The 12,234-nt window shown below is 38.6% G+C and overlaps 1 protein-coding gene across 1 annotated transcript; it reads right to left on the bottom strand.

Moving 5' to 3' along the window:
- Positions 1 to 6,268: 6,268 nt before the first annotated feature.
- LOC133329855 (laminin subunit beta-1) lies at positions 6,269 to 11,695 on the bottom strand. Its single transcript, XM_061538321.1, has one exon. It carries the CDS (start codon positions 11,693 to 11,695, stop codon positions 6,269 to 6,271), a length of 5,427 nt encoding a protein of 1,808 aa, XP_061394305.1.
- Between the last annotated feature and the right edge of the window lie 539 nt (positions 11,696 to 12,234).

The raw sequence follows: 12,234 nt of genomic DNA, 5'->3' as shown, positions 1-12,234 counted from the left end.
TGCATCAAAGTCTCTGAAAATCATTTGATTTGTACGAATTGTGGCATAGCGTATTGAATTAAATCTAGAATGGCGTATGCTAAGTTTTGTGAAAATCGGTGCAGATTTAGATATAGCTTCCATATATAGTTTCACCCGATTTTAGGTAAATTGTGCACCAAAGTCTTTGCTAATTTTTTTATTGGCATAGATATATCGTAGCTTCCATATATAATTTCGAATTATTTATGTTTATTGTACACCACATAATCAATAGGTGTCTGATTGAGATTAAATTTTAAACAGTGCAGCATACCGAATAGAGTTTGTCAAGTTGGCTTTAAATCGATTTACACAAATCTGTCCCACTGAGCGCAAACGACTCTAAACTTGCCCAAATGAAATGAAATTTAGCATAGGTTCCAGAAAGACATTAAAATCACATATTTAAGTTCGTTCGATTTCATGTCAAAATTCCTTAAAAAAGGCGACGTCTTTTCGGATACATATGTAGAATATACCCAAAGTGGTGAAGGGTATCATACAGTCCGACTTTACTACTTTCCTTACTGGTTTTTAAATATACGTTTTCCATCTCTATCCTTTTATTCAAATCTGAATTGTACTAAACTTAGTACCATTTAGTACACATAATTACGCATTTTTAAAACTAACTCCATGTCTCATCCTACAATCCAATCCTTAATTTTAATTCCAAATTTTATGATTCCCGCTCACACAAAACAAATTGTAACATATTTAGTACCATTTTGTGCTTCTCGTATCCATAAGTACATAATTCCAATACTACCTTAAATCTGTAATTTTTCATTCCAATTTTAAGTTTTCCATCTCTATCCGTTCACTCAAATCTATATTGTACCAAATTTAGTACCATTTAGTACACGTATTACGAATTTTCAAAACTACCCACATATCTCAATCCTGCATTCAAACTGTTATATTAATTCATAATTTCAGGATCTCGGCCCTATCCATTCACACAATTGTTCAACAATTTGTAAACCATTTGGTACCAGTTAGTACTTTTTTCTGTACACTCCAATAGTATTTTTAATTCCAAAAATTCTGGAGTCCAGCTCTATCCGTTCACACATAATTAAGTTGTGCCAAATATAGAACCATTTAGTACACATAAGTACTATGCTTCCATATCTCAATTCTATATACCAACAGCAACCACTATTCCAAATTTTAGGTTTCCAGATCTCTCCATTCACCCAAATCCAAATTGTACCAAATTTAGTTCCGTTTAGTACTTTTCGTACATATAAATGCGAATTTCAACTGTAATCTTACTTCCAAATTTCATATATAAAATTTCAAGATTTTAGCTATATATGTTCAATATATGTAGAATTAGAACTACATTTAGTACTTTTAGTACACTTATAGGTCGAATTTCCAAAAACCCCTTTTGTACATCTTTCTAACTTTCCATCAGTGACCCACATTCCAAATTTCAGAATTCTAGCTCTTCCCGTTCGCCTAATACAAAGGGTACCATATTTGGTACATTTTAGTACTTTTCGTACCCTTCTAGTACGAACCTCCAAAAACCCAGCCTTATCTCACGCCTAAACACCAACAACAACCCACACTCAAAATTTCAAGCTTCTAGCTTTAGCCGTTTCGTCTGGGCGATGATCTGTCAGTCAGTCACTCACTCACTCACTCACTTAACACTAAGCTCTTTTATATATATACTAGCAAAGTGCCCGCTACTTCGTATGCGGAAAGGAATACAAAAATAATAATAACATTTCATATGGAAATCGTGAATACGGTATAATTTGTTGTACCATAGTTCTATATAGTTCCACTTCTATTCCTACAGCTAATATCATGTTTATTAACATTCAGTACTCTTCATACACATAATCACTATATTCCGAAATCTCTTTCCTATTTCCATTACACATTAAAAATAGATCAGAATTCTTATCAAAATGTAATGCATTTTATATTTATTTCTATTTATTTATTTATATTTATTTCTACTATTCGTACACATAAATTCGAGTTTCCAATGTTGTCTCCATAGCGTAATACCACACTTTAAAGTAATATAAATCCCAAATCTAAGGTTTCAACCAATTCACACCCATAAATAAAAATGTTTAATGTTTCGTATCCCTATTTCAAACCTACCTCAATATTCCAAACCTGCTTTTAAATAGTAATCAATAAGTCCAAATTTAAAAATTTCAGTTCTGTATTTTCACTAAATTGTACCAGATTTGTACCATTCTGTAATTTTCCTACAATCCCAACCTAAGTTGCAACTTTCGGGATTCTAGTTGCAACTTTCGGGATTCTAGTTGCAACTTTCGGGATTCTAGTTCTACCCGTTCACCAAAGTAAAATTGTACCAAATTTTGTGCTTTTCGTACCCATAAGTACGAATTTCCATAACTACCTTAGTCATGTACTCCAATAATACCCTTAAGATCACATTTAAAGATTCCAGCTCTATCCGTTCACCAACATCCAAATTGTACCAAATTTGGTACCATTTATTACTTTTCGTAGACATAAGTACGAGTTTTTAAAACTGCCTCAATTCCACACTGCAACAGTAATGTTAATCATAAATTTCAGGATCCCAGCCCTATCTTTTCACATAGATCCAAATTGTACCATATTTAGTACCATTTAGTACTTTTCCTATTTATGAGTTTTAATTTCCAACACTGTCTAAATCCTATACTCTAACAGTAATTTTATTTTCAATTATAAGTTTTCCATATCCATCCTTTCACTCAAATCTAAATTGTACTAAACTTAGTACCATTTAGTACATATAATTACGCATTTTCAAAACTACCACCATGTCTCAATCCTACACTCTAACCTTAATTTTAATTCCAAATTTTAGGATTCCCGTTCACACAAAACGAATTGTACCATATTTAGTACTATTTAGTGCTTCACGTATCCATAAGTACGAAATTCCAATAATACAATAACCCTGTCATTTTCATTCCAAATTTTATTCAAAATTTTCATCTCTATCCGTTCACCCAAATATAAATTTTGCCAAATTTAGTACCTATTAGTACACATATTTACTCCTGCTCTCCAACTGTAATTTAAAATCAAAATTGCAATTCTCAGCCCTATCCGTTCACACTAAAACATTTTGTAAACCATTTGGTACCAATTAGTACTTTTTGTTTCTATAATTAAAAATGCTCTAAACTACTTCAATCCTCCAACAGTAATTTAAATTCCAAAATTCTGGAGTATAGCTCTATCCGTTCACACTTAGTCAAGTTGTACCAAATATAGTACCATTTAGTACACATAAGTACTATGCTTCCATATCTCAATTCTATATTCCAACTTTCCTAATTTAAGGTTTCCAGCTCTCTCTGTTCACCCAAATCCAAATTATACCAAATCTAGTGCCGTTTAGTACTTTTCGTACACATAAATACGAACTTCCAAATATGTCTCTATAGCTCAATCTTCAACAGTAACCAAAATTTCAAATTTGAGGTTTTCAGCTCTATCCATTCAAACAAAATCAAAATTGTACTAAAGTTAGTACCATCTAGTACTTTTCGTACCAATAAGTGCGAATTTCCTAAACTACCTCAATCCAACACTCCAACAGTCATTTTAATTCCCAATTTGAAGACTACAGCTCTCTCGGTTCACCTAAATCCAACTTGCACCAAATTTAGTACCATTTAGTACTTTTCGTACACATAAGTACGATTTTTTAAAGCTAACACATTCCTGTACTCCAATAGTAGTCCTAATTCACATTTTCAGGATTCCATCATTTTACACTCAACTAAATGCAAATAGTACCAAATTTAGTACCATTTTGTACTTTTTATATGTATAAAAATTCGAATACGAATTTCTTAAAACATTTCTATACAACAACATCACTTTCCAACCTGAATTCCACATAAAATTTCATGATTCTAGCTATATATGTTCAATATATATACCACTAGTACTGAATTTAGTAATGTTTAGTACTTTTAGTACACTTATAGGTCGAATTTCCAAAAACCCTTTTGTACATCTTTCTAACTTTCCATCAGTGACCCACATTCCAAATTTCAGAATTCTAGCTCTCCCCGTTCGCCTAATACACAGGGTACCATTTTTGGTACATTTTAGTACTTTTCGTACCCTTCTAGTTCGAATTTCCAAAAACCCAGGATTATCTCACGCCTATACACCAACAACAACCCACACTCAAAATTTCAAGCTTCTAGCTTTTGTCGTTTCGTCTGGGCGATGATCTGTCAGTCACTCACTCACTCAATCACTTAACACTAAGCTCTTTTATATATATAGATATAATCAAGTTGTACCAACTATAGTACCATTAAGTACACATAAGTACTATGCTTCCATATCTCAATTATATATTTTAACAGCAACCATTGTTTCAAATTTAAGGTTTCCAGCTCTCCCCGTTCACCCAAATCCAAATTGTACAAAATCTAGTACCATTTAGTACTTTTCGTACACGTAAATACGAATTTCCAAATTGTCTCTCGGTATAGCTCAATCATTAACATAAATATTAATTCCAAATTTCATGTTTTCACATCTTTTCGTTCAAGCAAAATGCAAATAGTACTAAATTTAGTACCATTTAGTACTTTTTGTACCAATAATTACCCATTTCTTAAACACCTCAATCCTACACTCCAACAGTCAATTTGAAGACTCTATGTTCACGTAAATCCAACTTGCACCAAATTTAGTACCATTTGGTACTTTTCGTACACATACGTACAATTTTTTAAAGCTACCTCATTCGTGTACTCCAATAGTAGTCCTAATTGATATTTTCAGGATTCCATCTATATACACTCAACTAAATGCAAATAGTACCAAATTTAGTACCATTTAGTAATTTTTAAAAAACATAAGTACGAAAATCTTAAACCATTTCCATACATCAACACCACTTTCCAACCTGTATTCTATATAAAATTTCTAGATTTTAGCTATATATGTTCAAAATATATTCAATTAGAACTAAATTTAGTACTTTTAGTACACTTATAGGTCGAATTTCCAAAAACGCTTTTGTACATCTTCCTAACTTTCCATCAGTGACCAACATTCCAAATTTCAGAATTCTAGCTATCCCCGTTCGCCTAATACAAAGGGTACCATATTTGGTACATTTTAGTACTTTTCGTACCCTTCTAGTTCGAATTTCCAAAAACCCAGCCTTATCTCACGCCTACACACCAACAACAACCCACACTCAAAATTTTAGGCTTCTAGCTTTAGCCGTTTCGTCTGGGCGATGATCTGTCAGTCAGTCACTCACTCACTCACCCACTCACTTAACACTAAGCTCTTTTATATATATAGATAGATAATATGTACAAATATTTCTTTTTATTATAAATTTGTATTTATTTATTTCACATTATTAATTATCCAATATATATGTATGTACTCTATATAAAATGTATGATTCGTTTGTAATAGTATGAAAGTATAAAAAAAGAAGAAGAAATGAGTTCGGGTGTAGTACGGTAAATGGAAGCGGCCTAATGCTGCACGAGGCGGCATTATTTCGTTATGGTATGACTTCGTCGTTATTTACCTTTCACCCTTATATTTTAAATACAAAAAATTTTCTTAAATTTTATGGCATATTCGAATATTTGTATTTTTGTTCAAAAAATATTATATAATTAAGACTATAATCGGAGGGGATCTTTCTTTTCAAAAAATAAGGCACATTCTATAATTGCAATAAGAAAAAAAACTTATGTTCGTTTAACACTAAATTATTAAAGAATTGTTTGTTGGGTCGAAGGAGTACATGATATTGCATTTTGTTTTTAAAATTTATTAAAATTATTAAAATTATACTATGGGATGAGGCAGGAGTGGAGGGAGGGTGTTGGGGAACTTATTATTTATTACACACACAACTATATTGCTAATAACATTGCTTTGACATACACAAATTATAGACTTAAATAAGGAAAGGGGGCTGTTGAGGCGGTGGTGGGGGACTTTGTATTGGTGCAGTATGAAAAATTACAATAAACAATGTACTGGTAGTTTCTTCGTTATGGCGGCTTTGTTGCATACATCATCATCATTATCTCGAAAATATATATATTTTAATTTAAAAAATCGTAATTAAACCTATATGTATAAAAAATTAAAGAGGTTTTTGTTTTTTTGTTGTTGTTTTCATTTCTTTAAGTAGATAAGAGTTTGTTGAATAATAAACGTCTCTCATTTTTCTTCCAAAATCCCCTCTTTAACATTGTATATAACGCTCTGCATTGGCCTTAATATTTTTGAAATGATGCGCTAGCTCATCTTGCAATGGTATTAGACCCTCTTGCAGCTTCAGCAGTTGATCACTCTTTTCTTTGTACGAATCTTGCATGAGTTTCAATTCACGCAATTGTTCCTTAGTTTCCACCGTCAGTTTAGAGGCTCTCTGCAGCAGCTTCTTGGCACGATCACGTGCATTTTCTGAACGTACAGCACGATCGGTGAGCGTTTGATTGGCAACATTCGAGGCATTCTGCAATTTGCGGGCATCTTCTCGAGCGCTCTTTGCCGATTCTTTCACCTTGTCCGCTTCGTTTTTCACATCCTTGGCATCGAGTTCATTTTTCAGGATGTTCTTTTGCAGGCGTGCCACCTTTTTGGCTAGCTCTTCGACATGTTGTACCGTGGCATTGGCTGGCGCCTCTGCTTCTCCCGTTTCATTATCGATTTGGTCAAGATCTTGGGCAGCCAATTCAATATTACTCTTGGCTTGGGTAATGGCATCGCCCGCCTTGCTCTGTGCCTCATCGGCATCGTTGAGATTTTCCACCACGGTATTGGCAGTTTGCAGAATATTATTGGCCAATTCCTTGGTATTATTGGCAATGGCTTGCAGTTCATTGACACGTTGCAAATCTTCGCGGGTACTGTAAATAATTGCCTCCACATTTTTCAACGAAGAAACGGCATCATTGATTTTGCCGCCCAGTGTCTGAATCTCGTTGGGATCCAGTGTCAAATCCAATGTCAAAGTTTGTTGTGCCAAGTCCTTCGATTCACCAGGCAAGGCAGTTTCGTTGGACATGAATTCGTTAAGATTTTCAATCATCTCCTCACCACGTTTGATGTTTAAAAGGGTGCGGTTCAAATAACGTTCGGCATCTTCGTGAGCAGATTTTGATTTTTGGTAGGCTTCTGAGGCATTTACCTTAGCCTGGAATAGGGAACGTATGGTCTGATCAGCTTGGTCTTTCTTCTCCTTGATTTCTTGTTCCGTGTCCTTGGCAACCTTCAGTGCCTTTTCGGTACGTGTCAAGGCGCCACGTTCGCATGACAAACCACCGCACGAACCACAACCGGCACCGCCACAAATATTGTCGCACGGATCACCCATACGATCACATACATCGTTGTTCAATTCTGGTATCATGGCTGTTAGGCTGGACAATTCTTCACGATATTGTTCGATGAGTTCATCACTGGTCTCCACTGCCGAGGATTCTTCTTTCATTTTGTTGGCCAGTGTCTCGACACGCTTGCAGTTGCGATCAGTGTTCGAGGCAAGTTCTTCGGCCTTCTTCTTAACCTCCGACAAATCTTGTACTTTTTCATAGGCAGTCCGTGTCAAATTGAGGGCACCTTCTATATTGGATTCCTGCAATTGTATGCCATGTTCCTTCAATTCCTTGGACAGTTTCTTTACCAATTCAGACTGAGTTTGTAAAGCCTCTACCTCCACGGCTGACAAACTCAAGGACGAATAAATATCTTCTAGATTGTTTTCAGTGTCCAACAGCTTCTGGTGGGCATTACCCAATTTGAGTTTCATTTCCGCAACTTCCTTGTCCAAGCTGTCAATATCCTTCAAACTGACGGAGGTGTTTTGTAAAAGATCGCGGATATGTTGTAATTTCTTGTCCAAGGTGTTGAACTCAGAGGTGTAGGCACCGGTGGCACCAATCAGTTTAATTTCACTGGCCCGACGAATGGTCTCGCTTGTGGCCTCTTCCAATTCCTTCAAAATCAAATCCCAATTGTTGAAACACTCTCCACAAGGCATGCAGTGTGGTGATTCTCCCAAATAGCCACGGGCACATTCATTGCACTTATGGCCACCAATGCCCTCGTGACAAACACATTGTCCCGTCTCCCGATCACATTGGAAATCAGCTGAACCATAGGGATCACAGTCGCAAGGATGGCACTCTTTGTTGGGATTACCATAGTAATTGGCTTGACATTGGTTACAGGCACGGCCACCGAAGCCTTCCTTACATTCACATTGGCCATCATAGCGGTTACATTGTTCCGACAAAGATCCAATTGGGTCACATTCACATGCCTCACAACCCTCACCAGAGGCAATCTTCCAATGATTGGGAGCACACTCATCGCAACGTACACCAACCACATTGGGCAGGCAAGGACATTGGCCGCTTACACGATCACAGAACTGGACGGTGCTGTTGGTACCCAAGAAATCACAATCACATGGCACACAATTTTGTTCTAAGGCATTGCCGAAGTAGCCATCGCGACACAACTCACAATGATCACCGGTTGTGTCGTACAAACATTTCAGACATTTGCCAGTGCGGCGGTCACAGTTGCCGGTGTCGTAAATGTCAATGTTGTTGCCACAATCACATTTCTGGCAAGAGCCACCGGGTACCTCGGGATCACCAAAGTAATTATCGGCACAAATGTCACAACGTGGTCCATCATAACCCTCCTGACAGTGACAGATCATGTTGTTATCGCGTACGTCCAAGGAACAGCCGTCAGCGTGGGCATTGCCACTGGCAATGGTGTCGGGACAACGACAGGCACGACAACCAATTTCACTGCCCAAGAAGGGATTTCCATAGTAACCATCCAAACAGGAATCACAACCATAACCAGTGGTGTAGTCAGCACAATTCAAACACTGACCAGTGCGGGCATCACATTGTTGGGCATGACCATTACATTCGCAGGCTTGGCAGTTGGGGAAGTTCCAGAAACCGGGCTGACACTGATCACACTCACGCCCATAGGTATTAGGGTGGCAGGAACATTGACCCGTCAGTACATCGCAATTATTGTCCTTGGCTCCGATACTGTTACAATCACAAGCCTTGCAGCCTTCGGGGCCGAAACCATAGGTGCCAGGAGCACATTGGTCACACTGGCGTCCCACAACATTCGGTTTACATTGACAGTAGCCACCATGGGGATCACATTCCTTACTCAGAGAACCGGTGGGGTTACAATTACACATGCTGGCACCATCGTAAATCACCGTGCTCACATAGTCCTCCAACTCCTTGCAACGTTCATCAGCAAAACTGCTGTAACGGATGTCGTACAATGATTGATTACAACCCATTTGATAGTATAGAATACGGCGAGAATCGGCCTCAGGAGAACCACGGAAAATGCTGGTCAACTCGATTCTCGGTATCAGAGTCAATGAATCAATCAAAATAGTCGAGGTGGGGTTATCTTCATTGTGGCGTCTTCGTTCAAAGTGTATTTTGAATTTATACATTTTTCCTGCTTCGAGGCATACTTCGCGTAAGGCAATAACTTGGCGTTCGCGATCGGGCAAAACAAACGGCACATGCGATTCATAAACACTAGAGCCTGGTGGTACAAGATCAGCGCAATCTCCCTCCGGATCAATTTCATCAGGACGCACCAATGTTATGTAGGCATCTTCCCAGTCGCCACGTGATGTGGACTGATAACGTATGACCACATCGTATGGCATCGAACGGGGTATGTCCATCACAGTTATAGTCAATTCGGAATTCTCTGGTACGCGAATATAACCAATGCCAGTCCATTCGGGTTGGCGATCCGGTGTCTGGGGATAGGGTATGACTGAGCAATTGCCGTTACCACTGGAATAGGAAACGCAGTGTTGGTAATTTTCAGCTTCGTGGGTGATGTGCAATTGTGGTATGAAATAGTTTTGTTTGGGTTGAGAACATGTACGACCCGTCATGTGTGGGCGGCAGCGACACTGACCGGTAATGACATCACAGAAATTGTCATAGGAACCACCGGCATCACAGCCACAAGGTGTGCAACCATCTTCGGATTCCGACAGTCCATATGTTTGGGCAGCACATTGATTACAATCTTTGCCGGTGACCAAGCGTTTACATTTACATTCACCGGTATACATGTCACATCCGGAATTGTCTACTGTACCCAAGGTGTTGCAGCTGCACGGTTCACAGCCATCGGGATTTTCGGAAATCAAATTCCAGAAACCATCTTTACAGGTGTCACAACGTCTACCCTTGACATTGGTTTTGCAATGGCAAGAACCAGCTTCCACATCGGGTGTATCAGGATCGGGTGAGTCGCAAATACCCTCATCCAATGAACCGACGGGGTCACATTCACACGGCTTACACACATAGGGGCTGCGTATATCTTCATTGGGATCGCGATAGAAGAATGGCATACACTCCTCACAATGTTGACCCTGGGTGTTGTGCATACAATTATCGCACACACCTCCCGAAACACGGCCAGATGCTTCGAACACTGCCTCGTCGAAGTGACAGCTAACAGCATGGTCGTGACATTCGCATTTCTTACAGGCATTTGTCTGCTTGCCGAAGGCCGGTTTCCAAGGGAAATCGTTGAAGAAGTCCTCGCAGGTTTCACAATTCAAACCCTTCGTATTGTGGGTACATTGACAGCGACCATGCACCATGTCCGGTTCACTGGTATCAGAACCATCCAAAGGCAGACATTGGGAGGCGTGACCATAACACGAGCAAGAACCTCTCACTACCATATTATTGATACCATAATAGTATTTCTCCTCATTTTCCAGACGATTGTCCAGCAAGTTGTCACCCAGCTTGTGAAGTTTCTTGAACACCACACGTAAATTGGTTACCTTCAACATATTCTGGACGTGGGGAGCGTAGGGATCGGAAACATTAATGTTTGGTGGCAACACACGGAAAATAACTTCACCATTACGGGAAGGTTCCACATTCGAATAACGCGATGTACAAACCACATCAGTAATGTTGCGCAACACCGTTGGTACACCCGGAAATGAATCGGCACAATCGTAGGCGAAATAGCGATAAACATGCCACGTCTGACCAAAATCAAATGAGCGCTCGATAAACATAGCCGCCGGCCGGAAAGTGGTAAAGGACATAATTAAATGGGTGAAATGGAATTCAGCCTCCAAATCCAATTGGATCGACACATCTTCGCGACCATTTTCCGACTGCCACCAAGTGGGTGTGGATGTGCCAGGTTTGGTTTTGTAAATAATCTGGCCAATACGATGATTCTTGAAGGGGTCATTTCGTGTCTCCTCCCTTGTGTCGCAAAGGAAACATTTCTTATCCTGCAAGTGAGAGAGGATACAGAAACGTTCGGGTGAATTTAGACCACATGTTGATGAGGCTGACAGACGATGTTCACGACCAATGAGTAAATTACCCGTGGCCGGATAACACGACGATCTTTCGCAGGGATGTGTTTTTATGTATTGTCGTGGTGGATTACGGGGTCTATCACGGCGTCCAGCATGCTGGCCACTTGTTGTATCAATTAAACACGCCACACACAATACAGCTACCAAAGCAAGAATCAAACGGCGATTGATAAGAGTTGTTAGCTTGAAGCGGCTGCTAACAGCGCCGCTCCAACATATTTTCGTCATATTGAGGCGACTTCAACTCTTCTCTGGAATTATTTTGATTTCTTTCTTATTCAAAATGTCTTTATGTGAGATGAAGAAGAATAGAGGTTTGATTGTGTGGTTCGTTCGCTAGATTGTTATGTAGTGTTCTTTTTTCAGTTCACAAATTTCCGGTCGTAATCGGCTCGTAGTCGTTTGTACATAACAACACAAGAGCATACACGCACAAAAGAAGCGTCCTACTTTCGGTTTCAAAGTCGGGCTTTTGTTTCTTCTTTGCTTGTGTTCGTACAATAACAACAACAATTATGTTGATAAGTTTGATTTGATGTGCTATGAATGAGAGCAAGGAAGTCGTAATATTTGTTCTGGACAGACTTCCTTGTTTTCCTTTCTTGTGTCCTGCTGCTTCTCAAAACATTTTTTTTTTTGCTGCACCTAAGGAAAAAATAAAACATTTATTAAAAACTTTAACATTTATATCGTTTTTTTTTTAACTTACTTTGGTGTTCAATGTATAAGTTCTATAATGCTGGTAATCGGCGTTTTAAATGATTTGT

The sequence above is a fragment of the Musca vetustissima genome, unplaced genomic scaffold (assembly GCF_032173495.1).
Source record: "Musca vetustissima isolate MV318-11 ecotype Yass unplaced genomic scaffold, APGP_CSIRO_Mvet_v1 utg4099, whole genome shotgun sequence".
NCBI classification, from domain to species: Eukaryota; Metazoa; Arthropoda; class Insecta; order Diptera; family Muscidae; genus Musca; species Musca vetustissima.
This window is presented reverse-complemented; position numbering and strand designations above follow the sequence as displayed.